General features: G+C 37.0%; 1 protein-coding gene across 5 annotated transcripts in view; it reads left to right on the top strand.

Annotated features, from left to right (window-relative positions):
* Positions 1-20,802, top strand: part of zfpm2a (zinc finger protein, FOG family member 2a) — a 181,697-nt gene that overhangs the window by 105,393 nt on the left and 55,502 nt on the right. For all 5 annotated transcript variants that reach the window (XM_007242116.4, XM_007242115.4, XM_049467525.1 and 2 more), the window contains one exon: positions 11,112-11,223. In XM_007242116.4, coding sequence (XP_007242178.3) covers positions 11,112-11,223 — 112 coding nt within the window. The remainder of the gene's footprint in view (positions 1-11,111; positions 11,224-20,802) is intronic.

Raw genomic sequence — 20,802 nt, 5'->3', positions numbered from 1 at the left:
ATATTTAAAGCATAGTTACATTAATTATTTGCTTTATCTCTGTGCATTATTGACATACTGAATGATATTTAAATCAGTCTTTTATTTTTTTATATTATTGACATACTGCAGTACCTTAATACATTAATTGTAGTTAATTGTTCATTTTCTATATGTAAATGTTTGACATACAGACATGTCTTTACATTAATCTTTAACTTTTTGTTCTATACATTACTTCTACAAATGTATCCATATTCAAGTATATTTATATATTTTTTACTTTCTATATTTTTTTATAATTATACATAATTAATACACTGATTTATCTCTCCATTTTTTTTTCTTTTTATACATTGTTTCTAAACATGAATGACATACCACATTATCTTTACATAATTATTTTACTCTCTATACACTTTCTGTAAACATGAATGACTTACTGCAGTATCTTTACAATCATCTGTCACTTTCTATACACAGTCAACCTCAAATGTGAGCATAGCATCGAACAATATCTTTTTATTTAGTGCCGTATAAAGCATATGTGCAGAGTGAATCAGTATACAATCAAACGCCGTTTTGCAAAAGGTGATTTTGAATCAATATTTCAGCGCCGCATCTCTGTAGCAACTGCAAATGGCAGAAAATAATGGCTTGTGTGAAGCTTAATGGGTGTTCCTTAAAAGATTGGCGGCGGTGCGGCGATTCTCAATTTTATCGATTTCAAAAGAAAAAGTCAATTTAACAAAGTTGAAAAGAGAAAGCCAGGCAGAGGGGGTGTGCGTGGGGGGGGGGGGGGTGTGGGAGTGTTGAGGGGTGAGGCAGAGAAAGCATTCTTTTTCACTCAAGCAGTAAACTAAGTACAGCACGGCGCAGCAGAGATTTCTCCCCCATTATCTCCCACCTCACATTTGCTCTTAGGCAAGCAGTTTAAAAGCCAAGCGATTGAGCCAGTGATCCAATTTGAAATGCAGAAATGATTAGAGCAGCTTGCCTCATTTCATATCGAAAATTCTCTGATTTATGACAGGGCAGCCGCCAAGATCTATCTCCAAAGGGAATTAGCGTGCAATTTCTTCTTCTTCCTTTTCTTCTTCTTCTTCTTCTTCCTTTTTTATTGTTTGCATATTTTTGTAATATAAATAACGGGGAGGGTAAATTAGTGCTACTTTAGATTTTTTTTTTTTTTTCAAACATTCAGTCTGTGATTTGTTCTGCATGTATATAATAGGACTGGGACATTTTTTTCTTCTAGGAAGGGGGAAGAGGGGATGAGGTGGGAGGGGGCAACGTTTCCTGTAAGCCATCCATCCCGCAGGCCAGGGGAAATATTAATATGCAGCGATAACGACAGCTGGAGGTAAATCTTCCTTAATGAAATTTCCAGTTGACCACATGCAATTTGTTTCATCATAGCGAACAACTAATTGTGGAGGGCGTTATCGAGGTGTGTGAGGGTGCTTTAGGTTGTAAACAGAGTCTTAGGACAGGTCCAGTCCTGTCCTACACACACACACACACACACACATCCTCACCACGGCCATGTCCACCTCCCCTCCAAACATGTCAGCTTGACATTGACCATTTACTTGCTATGGAGCTGAAGTGGATCTTCCTGCCTGGAACAGAACAAGCTTAAATCCAGGTCACATGGTTTTGGTTTTTTTTATTGTTCAGTTCTCAGATGCTTTACTGAATGGATGCTTAAGCTTTATTGCGTAGGAGGCTTTAATAAAGCAGGCTAAATGGTAGAAAATTCCTGATTACTCTTTACTCAAATTGCTGATATCCAATTAAGATTCTGCAGAAGCTTTAAATATTCATTTTAATTCATCTTCCAAAGAAATCGAATAAAATATCTACATCTTGGTCCTGTATTTTAGCGGCATATCATTTATTCAAGGTTAATTTATAAAAAAGCAAAACAGAGTGTGTGGGTAGTGTGTGTGCTCCTTAAAGCAATTTGCAGTGCCACAATTATTAAAATCTCAGGTATACTGTAAGCATAAATTAGTACAATAGTTCTTACGGTGACTAAGGTTCATTTTTATTTGTCCTGTTAATAATAGCTTTATAAAAGCTTTATGTTATTCATTTATCTTTTTATTTATTTGCATTTAAGTAGATGTCATATGTTAACTAGATGTAAGGTATTACAAAAATAATTATTTATGTATTTCCTCTTTTCCTGTAACGATTGTAAACTTGGCTAGTTGCCATTTGCACCTTGTTTAATTTATACAGTTGCAATTAGAAATTTCTCATATAAAATGATATCTGTGATATATTTATATTTTGGAAATAAGCCAGACATTACTTGGGATAAATAATTAGCATTAAATTAATTAAAAAATGGTGCTGTATTTTAATATGCAGCAAACAAGAGCTTATCGTTTATATTATATTTATGTAATATATAATTGTATTTTTTTTTAATTCGGGTTTGTTTTACCCTGTCCACTCACCTACATGGTTAATATGTTATGTCCTTGCTATATATAATATTTTTTTATGTTTTCTTGTATTTTTATTGTTTGTTTTTGTTCTTTGCAGTGCTCTAATGTTGGAAGTTTTTTTCCACTGTGGGATTAAGAAAGATGGATCTTAGCTATATATTATATTATTATATTATATATTATATTATATATTATTTATATACATTAAAAAATCTAACACTGTAATGAAAACGGTTCCCTGGTTTATAAATTGAAAGTGGTCTACCCTTATTTAGCATGCAGAAACCATTACCATAACCACTTCCCCCCAAAAACTCATCAGAATGGTCTAACCCAGATTTCTAAAATGTTTCTGAAATGTGCTGGTTACTGTGGACAACCCAGTTTCTCCAAGAAGCAGCGCTGATATTGCTGAATGTGCTGCGTTTTTAGCTTTAGTGTTTTTTTTTTGTTTTTAACCACTGAAAGAAACATAGAACATACAGCCTTACGATTTACGCCTTTTCATTCTGTATTGGTTCCTCCAGAATAGAAATGGAAAAGGTGAACAGACAGTGAGAGATAAAGCAGCTGGAAGAGAGTTGAGGCAGAAATAAACTTTCTCACCCTCTCAGGAGGATTGATTTCTGCCGGGCCAGAGAGCAAAAAGCCGGGTTAAAAAGGATCCTGGGTGTCACAGGCAGCGGTCAGCAGTGCTATCATTAGCCGGCTGTTTACAGAGTGAGCTGGAAGTGATGGAGGCTGCAAGTGTCACCAGCCACTCTTTTTCCCCTCACCTCCTTCAGCTGATCAGAGGATCATGGTATCAAGGCCGGATTAGCAGTGATTTGGGATTTGCGCGATTGGTTAATTTATTGCGCAGAAGCTGGGCCTTTCATCTATAGCAACATTTAATCAGAGTCGGGCACACAAGCTATTACAGGTTAGCTCCTTTTTCTCCCTCCCCCCAATGCCACCGCCATCAGCTCCCATCACAATTCCCCCTGAAATTTCCAAATTATCTGGAACTGGCTTTAGCTTTCCCCAGCACTAAAAAAAATTAGAGCAGATTCCTGATAGAGGCTTTTTCTGCTCACACCGGGCCAATTATAAATAGCTCAGGACAGAGAGAAAGAGAGAGAGAGAGAGAGAGAGAGAGAGAAAGGGGGAAAGGAAGGATAGATGGAATAAAAAAGGAAGGAATGAAAGAAGGAAAGCAGGATGGAAGAAAAGGGGGAGGGTAAAAAGAAAATCAGCTCTAACGGATGTAAGGAAGAGGAACTTATCGGCAGCTCCCCAGCTCCCCCCGCCCCCGTTCTGATCCAAATCCAAGCGAGTGAAAATTTATATTAGATTTTATCGCGTGAGCCTAAGTCAGGGAAAATCAATGAAGGTTATCTTTTATGTTGCAGCGACTTGTGGAAATATTGATTTTCATTTTATAGCGAATTCGGAGCATCAGTTTGTAATCACCGGCCCGCTGACTACACTGTTTCCTTCACTGTATCTCTTACAAGGCGGGCAGGGGAGCGAGGCACGCTGGAAAACGAGAGGCCAGGGAGAAGACTGAGAGAGAGAGAGAGAGAGAGAGAGAGAGAGCCTGCAGGCCAGCCACCCGCGCACACATCGTCCACAGTTCAACCAGCTGTTAAACATACTGCTGCTACTCACTTTCAGTTTTACCCCTTTATACAAACTTCTGAAAGCTGAAAGAAATTGTAACCATTTCATCATCACTTACATACTTCCACACTCTGTGAATTGGCTTTGTAAGTACATTTAGTGACTGTGGATATTTCTATAACAATATTTATTTTATGTTTGTTCTGTTCTTTTAAAAGACGATTTAAAAAGAATATTTAAATAAAAATATTATTTTTCTGTATTCAGAGTGCAGCTTAAAATGAGGTTGTAGAAAAATGAAAGCAAATTTTCTTTAGCTTTATTCAATCTCTGTACAACTGTGTATCTCTCACTACATCCTTTTGAACCCAAATCAGTTAGACAGGTAGATAGACAGGCAGAGTTCATGTGGTCTGAATGCTCCAATCATTGCACATTATTTGATTAGACTAGGCTTTTACACTCCTGTAGCCCCACAGATGATAATTTGTATTATTTTTAATTATCAGTATCATTTGTTCTATTAATTGCTATCGGGATGTAAAGGGTATTTTAAGAACCATAATAATTTATTATAAAAATAGTAAAAATAGCTTAACAAATCTTACAACAATTCAGGAATTCCTGTTACCTGAATTTAACAGTTTTGAAAATGAAATTTATAATTTTATAATTTATTAATTTAAGTTATTAATTAAGAAATTATTTATGCAATTTCTCTATCACAGACTGATAACAAAAAGTAAATTTATTGTATAATTATGTAATTTGTATAGTGTAAATTGAGCATTGAATATTCTTGTATTACTTTAATCAAAAACAGATTCATTTTGTGTAATTATGTGCTTAAATTAGGTGCTCAGCCTTAATGAAAGAGGAACATATAGGACCTGTGCACACATACTGCACTTTGATTACTGGTTTGATTTATTAAATTAAAAGTAGAATACATAATTTAATGTTTTGTTTTTTTTTTTCTTTCTTATCTTAGCTGCATATTATCACATCTCAGTAAAGCTGGGTCTGTGACTTTGAATGGAAGTCGTTGTAAAAGTATTTTTACCCTTGGAATTTTAGAGCAATTATTTTTGTCCATTCATCAATAAATTTTAACACAACTGTCAGATTTACATTATGTAAAAAATAGTACAAATGGAGAAACAAGGTTTTGTGTGACGGCACTGATTAATACTGATATAATACAACTGACTACAAGGCGATATGTGCAGCCATTTAAAAAGCCTGGCAAGATCATTTTCACGAAAAATAATCAGTTACATTTTATTGCTTTCTTTCTGTGTAACTGGACTGTGCTCATGTCTATTCTGTCACCACAAAAGCCCCTATGAAAATATAATTATGCCCTATTATACCCTATGGCATAATAGATGATATTAATATTTTATATTTAAATTCAGTATTTAACATGTTATAACCTTCCATTGATATTAGTGTAGCAGATGAACTGTTCCATTTACTGTATGCATTGCTGCAGTTATGTGGTGGTCCAGAATTGATCAACTCAGCAGCCATATCTGCACTAAAATGGCAGTTGACAATCATTGAATTGAATATGAGATAGAAAGGGGGGGTGAGAAGGGGTTCCAGCTTGGGGACAAGAGAATAGCTTCGGACTGAGAGGATCAAAGAAAGGGTTAATCCGATTTTCATTTTAGATAGTCGTCGGGGCAACAATCAGACGGTCTTCTGCACCCCTTTGACAGGACTGAGAGATTTGAAGCTTTGCCTGGATATAAGACTTTATTGTATGACTAATTTGAGATGAGTAACACAAGCCGACTTAAATGACCAGCGTCTTCTCTCTCGCTGCCGGCACTGGGACAGGTGTCCACAGAAAGTGCATAGAAATTATTGCTGAGTTGGGCGACTGTGTATAATGTTTTAAGTGTATAATTTAGGGGAATCTAGGGATTTTTATTCAGATATGAAAATAATTATTATCTAGCACTAAGGTGTGCCATATCATATCGGATGCAATAATATCGCCAATATTTTTAAATATTGTGAACGAAATTATAGCCTAATTATCAGGGTACTACTTTTTTTACTGTTTTTAGCAAAATAAAAATTTGCACTTTTCTCATTTCCCATTATATATCTACTAGAGACAGATTATATCTGTCCAGTATCATTTATTTTACTTTAATCCTGGATATATGGAGATATTTGCAGTGCATTATTAGTATCAAGACTTTCTAACTCATTTACTTTGTTACAAATCTGATCAAATTCTGGTATTTTTTTTTTATATCTCAGGGGTGTGCCATATCATATCATATACAATAATACAATTTAATTTTCATTTTGTTGCAGTAGTGTATTCCTGATTTTTTTTTTTTATTCAATGTTTTATCGTATTGCCAAGAGTATCGTTATCGCGAAAATACTATGAAATATTCTGATATTATTTTAGGGCCATATCACCCACTCCTATCTGGCACCTTCAGTTTTAGGAACAAAAAAAGGGTTCTGTATAATACCAATAATTCTCTAGAATCTTTGTAGATCTGATCTTTTAGCCCTTTTATTGTTATAACAGAAGTAAATACATCTTAAAATATATGTAATTATAAATATATATATATTTTTAGCAACTGCATTCTAAGTAAAAGTGTTCTACATAAAAAGTTATTTACAAAGAGTCTTTTTTAAAAACAATTTCTAGTTCGTTTGTTTTTGAAATGTCAAAATGATAACAGAAAAAAAATGAAAAGATAGTAAAAAAACTTGTAAAAAGCTTTAACTTTTTTATATTTTCCCCAACATTATAGACACTACACCATCAGGATACATATATTGTCTTCAGATCATTTTTGAACCATGGGGATTATACAGAATGTTAATGCTACATACAGGTTAAAAGGCTATGTATGAGGTTCTGCATTTTGGAGAAGAAACAAAATTTTGCCAAATTTGAACCAAATATGCTGAGACATACAGTGGCATGCAAATGTAAAATAATGACACTTTTATAATTTTATAGGAATTCTTTTTATAAGGCCTGAAGCAAAATTTAGAGGACTCTGCATGCTCAGTTTTGACACCCACTTTGGCAAATATCACATTTGTAGGAGTTTGTGTGGGGGATTTTGGCCTAGTTCTATTTACAAACAACTTTATATTGTTGTTTGTAATGTATTGAGTCCATTCTTACTAATGAAATGTTCCTTGTACCACTGATTTATCATCAGAATGTGCATCACCAGACCTTTCTTAATGATGACTGTAAACATTATGTAGCTTTAATAATTGTCATAAAGGTTAGAGAACTTGGTAAAGAAGTTATCTGTGAGATGAAAAGTGAAATCTGAAAGTATGAGAGTTCATCTTCTGCTCACTGATCTATTCACAGGAATCTTCCCCAGTGGTCCAAAACATTTGCATGTGCATTAATAATGAAGAAGAGCAGATGTCAGAGTTAAAGCGTCAGATGTTTCTTTGAGCTGATATGCTTCTAAATTTAATCATAGCCTTTAGCAAACAACCTTTTTTAGACAAAACTACTAAACAATGCTTTCCTTCAAAAATGGCTATAAAACGTAATAACATGCTTGGCAGGTGGTGCAACTCACAGATCCCTTTAGACAGTGGTCCCCAACTCTGGTCCTGGACTATACATATTTAGAAATGTTTCTCCTGCCATCTCACACTCCTTACTAGGACAGGATGTTTGTCAATTGTCTACCTGACATTACACCACAAAATGTGGAGGATTTCTATTCAAGCATTACATAAAAAAACTTTGATGTTTGATAAGAAACATTACCAAAAAGCACAATTGTAATTGTAATAGAAATACTATAAAAATATAGCAATAAGTAAATCTACTAATGTCAAAATATAATGCAAAGAAATCATAAAATTGCCTCTTTCCTGAACTTCATTTTAAAATCAATATTCAATTTTCCAGAAAATAAATCAAACAAACCTTTAGTTTCATTATGATTATCTAGTTTTTTATGTCTATTTTCAAACATGCAAGAATTTGGCTTGATTACTGTTACTGATCTGGATTTATTAAGTGGAGTACAGAGAAAACAGGCAGCTTCTCCAAATGTCCTGTAGGAGATTTCAAAGCCATTAATTTTTCAGAATGTAAATAAGTAATTTTATGGCAGAAAAAAAGGGGTTTGTATCACCTACACCTGTAGCCCAAATACGGTACAAGACATTTTAAGGGGTTAAAGAGGTTACAGCTTACATTTGTGACACGGATTTGCTTAATTTTGGTTCAGTTTGGTTTGGCTCAGCACCCAGACGTCTGTTTGGATCACACAACATCAATACACTTCATGGCATCGTACAGAGCGGAACAGAGGGGTGTACAGTGCCCACAATCAAATCACAGCAGCATATGGAATTCTCAGGAGAGCTGAAGCCAGCGACGGTAATGGCGTCTTTCGAGAGGAAGTCTCCTATGAACAGATAGAGCACGTGGAGTCTCCAGTCCATTTTCTCTTAGCTAAACTATTTCTGCAGCACTCTAATGAAGGAGAGCCCGGGGGTTGACAAGTAATGGCCTAGAAAGACTGACATTTTCCCTGCCAGTAATAGGCTACTGTAACAGCAGTCCAACTTACCCCCCCCTTCTCCCTCCACCACCACCCTGTACACCAAAACAGAGTGAAGATATACTTCAGGCTCTCATTGCCCTTTGTAAGGAGGGAAAATGCCATTTAAAAAATACAAATTGAATAAGAATCACATGGAAAATAAACACAACAGCTCAGTAGCCACAGTGGCCCCTCTCTCCATATTGGGGCAGCGGAGAAGCCTGCCCTCCCCTATCTCACTGCTTTTGATTTATAGAAATAACTTAAAGCACCAGGTTTGACCCTGAGCCCGAGAAGAAAAATGACGTTACCCATTCAGAATAATTTGCCGGTGCATTACCAAATGTAACCTCCGCCGGCCTTTGAAATGGATACTGATTCTTTAAATTCCTCCCAGGCCGTTTTTTCGCAGGAAATAGCGAGATGTGATGCGATAAACGCGGGACAATGCACCCAAAGTTCACCTGCGAAAACCGCTGCTCCTCCGCCGCCCTCTCCCCCTCGCTGAAAGCCATCTGCATTCTTTTTTTCTAATTTTCCCAGGCACCCAAGATCAGACAGCTAATCGAGGAGATCTGATACAGGATCACCGAGGAAGAAAATTCTCATAATTCTCAGCTCTGGACCTTAAGTACACCGAGGAAGACTTTTCTGAACCTTGCCCAGATACCATATAAAAGCCTCCAAACGTTGCTTCCTTTATGAGTTCACTCCATTGTTCCACATGCTGTCCTCCTCTTTTTATCACAGTTAAGCCTTGAATACATTGCAGAACCTTCCAAACTGAAGCAGAAGATAAAAACTGAATATCTCTTTTCCACCAGTTTTTTTTTTAAGGCAAAACAACCAGGAATCATCCACTACCCAGGCTGTACTACAATTTTACTCATATAGCACTTTGTACAACAGAGATCACAAAGCAGCTTTACAGAAATATGGGTTTAAACCTCTAAGGGCAACGCTGGAACAGAAACTGCAAAACATGTTGCTGATCTGATATGAACACACTAAACTCCAACAAAACCAAGTGTGTTCTGCTCTTACTGGGGGAAGCCAAAAGCTGAAGTAACAAAAGTAAAACAGCATTTTTTTGTTGTTGTTTGTGCCTTGTTTTTCACACTTTAATCCATCTGCAAACATAGCTAAAAAAAACAACCAGTACAGAATCTGTCAGATTGCATTTTAATCATTTTACATTTTTACATTTTACAACTGCTGACTCCATGCCTCATGCCAGTCCAAGGTTAGATATAACAGGGATATAATACAATGTAACTGTGTTCTCTGAAATGATAGTGCTTCATCCAATACCTGAACTCACTAAAGCTTTTGTAATTGATTAATGCAATCAAATCCTCACAGCAGTGCTCTAATATCTGGTAGAAAATGTTCGCTGGATGATAGAGACATTTACTTCAACAAAAAAAAAAAAAAACAGGATGAACTGGTGGTGTGCAATATGACGATAAATATTGTGGGGATGATAGAAAAGTGTCTATCGTGCTACTTACCTTCTATCGTCCCTATCGTTTCTACAGTAATTTCATCAATTATTCATGCAAATATGTAAAGTAGGCTACGATGAAGTGTATTGGCGTGGTCACTTTGCATGCCGCTGCTTTACGTTATTTGACAGACACGTGTGGACACGCCAGTTTGTGACATGCTTTACGTTATAACTCATGAGAGATGAACAATGGAGACGCATTGTTCTTTTGACAAAATGAGCTACTGCATCTCCCTCATATGTTTTCATTTGATACATATATATATTGCTGCACTAAAAGGTAGTAATTCTCATTTGTGAAAGTTTGGTTTAATGCCACTTTGAAATAAAGTTGGAAAAATTAAGCAATTTTATTATTGTCATATTTTTCGAAAAATAACTGAAAACATACTTAAATGTGGTATATCATGACATATATCGTCATCGTGATTTAAAAAATTACATATCGTGATATATGATTTTTCCCATATCTCCCAGCACTAGGATGAACTAATTTAAATACCCTTGATTTAGAAAGAAACAGTGAATAATCAGTCAGTGTAAAATTGAGCATTTTTATTGGTCTATTCATCATAAAACCTAGTGTAAATAACAATGCCCAGATTCACATTAGGTCAAAGAGTGAAAAACATCAAAAATGGATAACAGTGACAATATTTAGCACATATGATATTTGCGTACAGACATTGTTACTTCAACATTAAGTGTAATTGCAGTGGATGTCACCATGTTTTCAGTTAGTCAGTCACACATCCCTCTTGGTTGAGTGTTTGGAGTGTAAAATTGTGTAATGTGACCTACACTCCAGTGAATCATCTGTGAGAGTCACGTGAGAGATCCTCCAGCTCCAACTCTTCATGTGTTACAAAAAGAGTTCATGTTTATAGCTTTACGCCAAGTTATTAATGTGCTCCTTAATCACCTCAAAATAAGTTAATGCTCTCTGTTTGTGTTTGTGTGTGTGTGTGTGTGTTATCTCTCCTCCTGCAGAAGACCAAGGCCCCAGTCCCGGTGGTTTTGAGCTCGGGCCCCAGGTGGCTGTTGGATGTGACTTGGCAGGGAGCGGAAGACAACAAAAACAACTGTGTGGTGTACAGCAAAGGTAAGCGCCTGGGTTTATCTCTTCTGCACCACAACCCCACCCCGCACACGCGTATGCCCTGCGACGCCCCACGACACCCCGCACACCCTCTCTGAGGCCAAATCGGTCCCTTTCTCTTTCATTTCCATCATCCACTTTCAAATTGCATCACTCATTGAGCAAAAGACACATAAGGAAACACACTGTTTAAAGTTGTACTAACGTCTCTACTACCGTATTTCATGGACTATAAGGTGCACCGTATTATACGGCGCACTACCAATAAAAGTCTTCTGCTCTATTTTTATACATAAGGCGCACCGGATTATAAGGCGCATTTTATGTGACAATAGTAAGGATTGTTTCCCTTTTAATTTAAGCAGGTCTCGCCACTGGGGGCACCTAAGTAAACAAAGCTGTAACTATTTAAAAAAAATAACAATCTTTCAAGGTCAAGTGAGCGCTCGATGTTGATTAAAACTTCCATCTTTAGCGTGGTTAGTATCAGTGCTTGACACGATTAGCGGCAGCGGTAGCCGCAGTTAGCAGCACTTGGCACTAGTAAATGCTACCCAACAGCGCTACACTGAGGAACCCTGAGTGTTCCTGTAAGCCAGGGTGATATTAGCTTCCTATTTATTCCACGTAGCTTGTTTTAACAAGGTAAACACACAGATTACAGTTCGATATACTCACCTCTAAATAGCGAAAGAGCTAGTGCTACACTTAGCGCCTAATGCTAATGCTGCTCCAGCCTCGGTGCTGGAGAAACTTCACTGTTTGGACTTCAGCAGAGTGGCTTTACTGCTACTTACAACCTGACTGGTAGAATTTATACATATGGTGCACCGGATTATAAAGCGCACTGATGATTTTTGGGAAAATTAAAGGATTTTAAGTGCGTCTTATAATCCGATAATCTGAAAAATTACAACATACTGTCTGTTGTTGTGGACAGTAGGCATATTTTTGAATGTGAGCAGCTTGAAGAAAAATATATGTTCTTTAATAAGCACAAAATGTGAGACATAATCAACTATATTATGTCAGGGTTACTTGTGAGTGGCATCTCTGAACACGCTATTAATCTCTTAATTTTTTTTTTCCTGTAACACAGAAATTGGCACCAACTAGGGGTTTAATTGTACACAAACGTCATGGTTTGGTTCACACCACAGTTCAGACCTCACAACATAAACGTTGAACATTAGAAAATGTTAATGTTTATTCTATATTTAAGAGACCAAACAGCTTGAGCTAAACTTAGTATGGTATGTTACTAAAAGTATACAGTTTACTGCAGGAGGTTTCATTCCAAGACCCTCCTGTGTCCCTCCACCTGTGGTATTCATCATGTGATGTTAGGCTGATGGTTGCATTAACACACACACTGTACAAAGTCTGCTGTTAGAGTAAAATGACCAGTGTCGGCTCACGTTAGTAGGTATAATAATAAAAAAATACTCATTTATATATTTTTTATGTGGCACCTCAGAGTTAAACTTGATCATAATAGCTTCGGTTAGACATGGTGGCAAACAGAGCTGAGCTCCAGGACTGTCCTTTAATAGAAATGTAATCGTTTTGCAGTAAAATACATGAAATGAACATTACACTTTTACACTTCTAATTTTACAGCCAGTCTGCTTGCTTTACATGAAATCCAGCACAAATGTCTTCATAGCAGCAAAGCAGTATGACCCAACCGTGCTGTCAAAACTTAACAAAGCATCAGGGATGATATCCATGACCCCCCTGCCAACACACATTTATCTCATGTAGCATGTAGGCGGCTCATGTGTGCTTCATTCTTACAGATCGTGGCATGCTGACATTACCATTTCAAGGCCATGCTTTTTAAGAATCCAGCTCATAATTTGGTGCTGATGCATATTTTCCTTTATGAGACATATGGATAAATAAGTAAGTAAGTAAATAAAGATGGAGTGGATTGAGTGGAGAGGGAAGGGGGGAAAAGAAGGGAGGGGTGAGGGGCGGTTTAAGGATTCTAAAGGACACAAGGATAACTCTCATTTATCAGTTTCTGAAACGATTACTCCGAAATGGAGTTTTCTCTTCCCCTCAAAGTGAACAAGAAGCAGAAGTGGGATTTGCAACCTCAGATTTTCAGCCTTTGCCAATTCTCATCTGCTAATCACTAGACTGCACTGGGGGAGTTATCCTCTTAACCGGCTACTTAACTTTGTGCTCTTTATCAACCAAATCATTAAAGTTTTGATAAGCTGTTAAAGAAGATTACGCGGCGCTTTAAAATCGCCTAATCTTTTTGCCAGGAGACTGAATATACGAAACAAAAAAAGGACTAATAACGGGATTTCAGGGGCTGTTTTGTTAAGTCCCTATAATTTCTCCTCGGCCTTCGCATTCATTCAGCTGGAAGGATGTGTTCGGGCTTGGGTCACTGTCTGTGCTACGCTCACCCTGTCTACTGAATGTGGAGCAGCACAATTACTGCAAGGACAGTAGGCTGTGGTTGAATGTACAGCCACTTAGCACTCACTCCATCAGCTCAAGCAGTCAGGCAGTTTCAAGTGATAGCCTGGAGAAATGCTAAATGTAGACATTTTAACCTTCTACCCCAATACCTTTTTACCTTTTTAATTTTACATTTAAAGCTAATATAGCTAATAGGTAATGGAAGCTAATATTCTCTAGTTAGCATCCTGCAGACAAATTGCAGATCTACTCATACACCTAAAGTTATTGAGCAATCTAAGATCGACTTGCTTCTGTAATATCCTTTTTATATTGAAGTAGAACGTTTTAGAATGCTTCACCAAGAAGAGCATCTTCCAAAAGCTCTGAAAAGCTTATTGTTTAAAAAAATCCTTATAACTATCATTAAGCTGCTCAGTTTATACAGTTTATTTTATTGGCTAAGCTGAACAGAGCTCATATATAGACATATCATATTCATAAACACTTTACCACAATATAACAGAGTTTTTATAGGTTCCTCACTCTTCTGACACTTTCTTGTGTTCCTGCAGTCAGGAAGTTTATTTCACGCTTTAAGCCACCATTAAACAGCACATTTTTCTGGGCAAGCTGAAAGATATAAAACCATTACTGAACGTGAAAGAAACATGGTTGGTCAGGTTGTAAGGAGCAGTAAAGCCACTCCGCTGGAGTACAATGTTTACAGGAGTTTCAGTAAAGTTTTTCCAGTACCGAGGCTGGAGTAGTATTAGCATTGTCCGCTAACCATGCTAAGTACTAGCTCTTTCACAGTTCAGAAGCGAGTATTATTGGGCTGTAGCCTGCTGCTAACCCCAGCTAGCACTGCTGGAGCAGCATTAGTATTAGCCTCTAAGTGCTAGCTCTTTTGCCATTCAAAGACGAGTATTATCGGACTGTAGCCTGCTGCTAACCCCGGCTAGACCTACTGGAGCAGCATTAACATTACCTGCTAACTGCTAGCACTTTCGCTGTTTAGAGATGAATATATTAGACTGTAGCTCTGTCGGGCGGCATTAGGGAAAATTTAATGGAAATCCGGAAATCGTAGCTTACTGTAGATAAACTAAAGCACTTTACTCACACAAATAAATAAATAAACAAATACATTTTATATGTTTTAGGTGTTATATGACACATATGAAAATATATACACATGTATTACTACGCAAGTATTTATTTGTAACAAGTATTAAACTGTAAATAGGGAATTAGATCACACCCATATATATGAACACAATTGTTTTTCATGTAATTTTGAAAATAGTTTTAAAAATACCACAAATTTACTCTGTATTGTACAGCCCTATTTAAAAAATGTATAAAGGGAAATAGTTTAAAACATAATTATTTTTGCCGGGCTAACTTTAAAAGAGAAAATAATTACTGAGCATGCTGCCTGCAGGCTGTATGGATACAGCAGGTGTTCTGGTTATAGCTTGTAGTTCCAGCTTTTGTGCACCCTGTGTGCATAACCATGTGTCAAACTAGTGTTTAGTAACACATATCCAAGACCATGTGCGGTGAAGTAGGGGATTATATGAAAAATGCGCAGATATAGCGGTAATGAATGTATCCCAGCATCCTGTGTGGCATAATTCATTATACAGAGTCCTGCTGGGTGAGTGTTATTCCCCTTTGGGCTGCCCCAAGCAAGCAGGACAGGCTTCTGCCTATATATAGAACACTGGCTAATAACTACAGCAACCAGGCAGACCCAGCTAGCAGGGTGCGCTCCCTCATTGGGTCACATTACATTTGCAGGTAGTTTGTTACTCTAAATTGGAACTTATGTCAAGAGTTCATGTCTCTGGCAGATGATAGATTGTCTTCTTTATGGAGTCTCATAAATTTAAGCCGCTGCTTCAGTGGTTGAACGGTTGGGTTTTGTCTGGCGTGTTTTAGTACTTTCGAGTGCGTCTGGTCTTGGCTTGTTATTATCTCTCTAGAGTTATTAAGTGTGGTGTTTATGCGTGGCTGTGTGTGGAAGTACAGAAATACATACATAGCCGAGAGTGAGTGCTGGGGTCCTGGTCGGTAAAATAAGGTCCCATAGTGAATTTATTCTCTCTTTTTTTGTGGTTCTTATTTTTAATGATTATACAGCTGTGGTGTGATGAGAGGAGCATTCATGTAAAAGTTGCTAATGCCTGGATCACTGCTTTTTCTTTTCAAAGCCCCTTCACATACACACACATTAACAAAAAAAACCCAACAGATTTAGTACTATATATTAGGGGTGTGCCATATCATATCGTACACGATAATATCGCCAAAAGTTTTTAATATCGTGAATGATATTTTACCCTGAAATATCGTGCCATATCACCCACCCCTAATTATCACATCAGGGTACTACTTTTTTGCTGTTTTTAGCAAAAGAAAAATTCCCACTGTTCTCATTTCCCATTATATATCTACTAGAAACAGATTCTGTCCAGCATCATTTATTTTTTTATTTAATACTGGATATATAGAGATATGTAGAGCGCATTATTAGTGCCATGGCATTCTGGATCATTGACTTCTGTTACAAATCTGATTTATTGTATTTTTTAATATCTCAGTTAGGGGTGTGCCATATCATATCATATGCAATAAGAACATTTAATATTCATTTTGGTGCAGTAGTGTATTCTTGAAATCATTTTTTAAATATCGTCAAGAGTATCGTTATCGCGATAATACCATGAAATATCGTGATATTATTTTAGGGCCATATCGCCCACCCCTACTATATATGTATTGTATGTGTTTTGTATGTAAGTAGCAGTTAAAGACATAGTAGTGTTGCAAGCCAATGGATTGACCCAAAAATACAGCTCTGGAAAAAAAATAATAAGAGACCACTTAAAATGATGGGTTTCTTTGATTTTACCAAATTGAAAACCTCTGGTATATAATTAAGTAGAAGATGGATGACCACAAGCCATCAAACGTTGTGCATCAGGAGTAGCATAAAGTTATCCAAAAGCAGTGTGTAAGACTGGTGGAGGAGAACATGCCAAGATGCATGAAAACTGTGATTAAAAACCAGAGTTCCACCAAATATTGATTTCTGAACTCTTAAAACTTTATGAATTTGATCTTGTTTTCTTTGCATTATTTGAGTTTTTTGTTATTTCAGCCATTTCTCTTTTTCTGCGAATAAATGCACTAAATGACACTATGTATTTAGAAATGTTGTCTGTAGTTTCTAGTATAAAACAAATATGTTCATCTTACTTAAACCTATTTTTTTCCAGAGCTGTACTAAGAAGTTCCTAAGAATAAGCCTCATTGACCAATCTTAAAACTACTGTGTACATCGATTTTATGAGGATTGTGACAGTTACCAAATTTGTCTGTTTAGGATTTGTTCAGTTTGCAAGGACAACAGGATCCATTAGTATCCATTTTATGTGTTTTTGTATGTATAAGTGGTAATGTGCATTTTTATTTTTTGCATACATGTAAAAGTGTATATGTATGTGTGTGTGTGTTTGTGTGTGTGTGTGTGTGAATGTGCTGTAGCCCCACGTGCTGTTTGTTTTACATTAGCCTCACAGTGAGGCTTCATTCAGCCAGCACTAAACCTCTCCACTTCATCGCCATAACTCATTATCCCCCAATCCACCTGCAAGTGCCACAATACCCTCCTGCACACTCCAGCAGCTTCTTTCAGCTTCACCCTCACCCCCAGCTTCCCCCACACAACACGCTCATTACACACAAGCCCTTCACTCAAACTAATACTGCACCCATATCATACTAACAGAGCTAGCACCTATCACAGGCAAGATTGTGTTGGATATTTCTGTAGTGCAAGCTGATTAGCACTAGCTTTCCTGACACCTCTGGGTGACGTTTGTTTTTTAACTCTTTAAATTCCAGCAGAAATTTGTAGAACTGTTTGTTTTCCGAGTTACTGGCTTCTTTGTCACTGTTAAAACAAAACATTTACATTGTAAAACCATTGGGTTTACCCTCTTAATATGTATTAAGTGAGTCAATAGATATACTTTAGCCTAGAACTGAATGCAAAATGGAAACTAAAACTATATTTGTCTGTAATCATATTATAGAACATACAAGTACAATGCAAATATCCCAATTAAAAATGAATAGTAATTGAATAGTCATTGAATAGTAAGAAATAAACAACATTTATCTTTAACAATTAACAATATTTAACTAGTGCTGGACGATATGGCCAAAATTCATATCACGATATATTCCTTAATTTCGGTCGATACGATATAATTTCGATATCGATATAAATACTTAGAAGGCCACAGAAAACTGCGAAGAATCCCTGCAATGGAAATATGTACCTACTACTGTCTGAAAATTTAATTTAAGTCTTTGAAACCTCCTTTCACGAAAACATTATAATACTTAAGAAATAAAAAATAGTCAAGATAAATCAATGCTCAATTTTATTTGCATATAGCAAAATAAAAACATGACATCCCTGTCAAACATAAGCCTATATAACTATTACCAATAAAAATAACTTTAAATTAGGACAGAAGCAGAGCTTCTTATTCTTTTGTAAACAAATTTAACAGATCAAAACAAAAGTGTTTCAACTAGGATAAAGAATAAAAGAAGCCTTTATATACATAAAAGCAACAAGATTTTCCCGTCAAATAAACAAACCTATAGGCTTTATCAACTAAAAATAACTTAGTTACAATATAAGCTACAAAAGTGCTTTAGCCAAATTACAACTCTTTATAAACATAAAAGGAACATGATATCCCCGTCAAATAAACAAACCTAAAGGATTCATAAACTTTAAATAACTTAAATAACTTACAACATACGCTATAAAAGTGATTCAGCCAGTATAAGGAAAATATTGTATGTAGTGGAACTGATTGAGGTGGTGGAACAGATTAGATGTTTTAACGTTACCGCTGCTAACCTGCTCCACTCTCCGGCACAATTTGCAGCAAACTGAAGTTTAGCAGACCTTCGAGAGTTGAACCAAATCCTCACCACTGAATTAGACCTCCCTCCTTCAATTGATCACTTGTGGAAGCGGCAGGGGCATTCATTTTGCATCAAAAATGTCCCGTGCTGGGAGCCAAGAGGACCCGCGGCTGACCGAGCGGACCCGTGGGCGGACCGAGCGGACCCGAGGCTAGGCTAGGCTAGGCTCGGCTTGGTTCCGCTCCGTTCCACTCCAGCGCGGAGCATTTCAGATGCGAACCGAGCCTACCTTAGCCTTGGATCCGCTCGTCCCGGCTCCGTTTGGCTCCAGCGCGAGGCATTTTAGATGCGTAGCGGACCCGAGCCTAGCCTAGCCTAGCCAAATCTAGCCTAGCCTAGCCTAGCCTATCTGGCTACGTGCCTATGTGATTACATCATCACGCACACAGATAGTCCAGCTACGGAGGCTGATTGTGTTCAGCTGTGCGGCGAGCTGACGCCAGTAAAACGCCTGTCCGTGACAGATTCTGTAAATAATACATATCGATATACCACAAAACTGATATCACCGTTATTGAAAGATTTCTTATCGCGATAAATACCGATATCGAATTATTGTCCAGGCCTATATTTAACCATCTCTTGAACCATTTCTACACTGCCACTAAACAGCATACTTTTACAAACGTGCATGCCAAAAGCAACCTCAGCATCCATTGGGCCATCTATTATAAAAAAAAAATACTCATGTCTTTTATTCATGTTTTTTTATAGTTTGATTAAAATATAACAAACAGTAGAATGCAGTAGAACAGTAGGATAGCTGGCAGAGGCTGCTGTAGAATCTAAAGCGTTAAGATAAAAAACAAAAAGCATGTAGAAGTAGTTTAGTTTGCTTTGACATGAAGAAAAAGCAATACATGTTTTGTGCATTCTGCTAGTACATTTATAATGTCAGAGCAATTTTTATATTGCTTAATTTATTTGATATTGCAAATCATTAGGAAATAAAATGTCAGTTTGTGTACGTAATCATTCATACTGTATGCGTGTAGTGCCCTACAATCAGTGTCGGAATGGTATGACCACATTATTGCTGTAAAAGTCAAACACAAAAAAAAGAAGTCATTCAGCAGCTCCATTTTTTGAGCACATCTCCTCAATTAGTCCTTTTAACTGTCATCACCTGATATCACAGCTCTCGTGAGCTCGGACAGAGACGGCGAATGTCCTACAAGGGTATTATTATTATTATGCAGAGGTCACCTAAAATTTGGAACGTAAGCCTCTTAGGCCGAGGCCGGTCAGATACAGCGAGTCGGAGGAGTCTGGGGGGAAAGTTTGCCTTTGTGCGAGTGCAAATTGACCAATGTAACGAGGGTGTTTTACATAAGCCCGTACACTGCAGGATTGGACTAATTCACGGCGCCTTTGTGCTCGGTGCACTCGCACTACGCTCCATCTGATTCTCACGTTTCCTCCATGGCGTAGCCCAGAGTGTCGATGTGGTAAAGTGACCTCTCTCTCCACCCAATTTTTCTTTCTCTTTCACTTAATTCTCTCTGTCTTTTTAACCCTTTCTTTTTCGTTCCACATCCCTGTATGCTTTTATTCACTTTACTCTACTGTACTTTAACTGTACATTTACCTCCTCAGTTTGTCCCTAAATTTCAATCCCACCCAACTAGCCTGGACTCTCAAATCACATAATGCTTTAATTTCTGGGAGGGTGAAGGATAGAAGGTGCTTGCTCTGTCACATGAAGTTGTTTTGGAGCTTCTTTTAACACAATGTCATTGGACAGCGCAACAAGATTGGAGGAGAACACTAATTGCATTTTAATTCCATTATTTAATCTGACAGGCATATGCGCCAGTTTTAAAAGTGCTGTAGCATTACCTGCAGAGCAAACCAATGGTCCATCAATAATTTGACCAATACTTAGTCGAGTGCACAACCCTGTAGCCTTTGCAGTGTTCATAGTTTTGATATGAAACATTGTATATGAGTATTTTACATCTTTGTGTCACCTATTTGTTTCACATTCAGAATGTAACTGTTAACTAACTGTACTAAACCTTTTATCTTTTGCCACACATAACAGTATGTCCAAATGTCAACCACTGACTTACTAACTACAAAATAACAATATTTACTAACTTAACTTTTATGTTTTACCTAAAATATTGAATATCAAATACATGT

This window comes from Astyanax mexicanus, chromosome 1, assembly GCF_023375975.1.
Source record: "Astyanax mexicanus isolate ESR-SI-001 chromosome 1, AstMex3_surface, whole genome shotgun sequence".
In the NCBI taxonomy this organism is placed as follows: domain Eukaryota; kingdom Metazoa; phylum Chordata; class Actinopteri; order Characiformes; family Acestrorhamphidae; genus Astyanax; species Astyanax mexicanus.
This window is presented reverse-complemented; position numbering and strand designations above follow the sequence as displayed.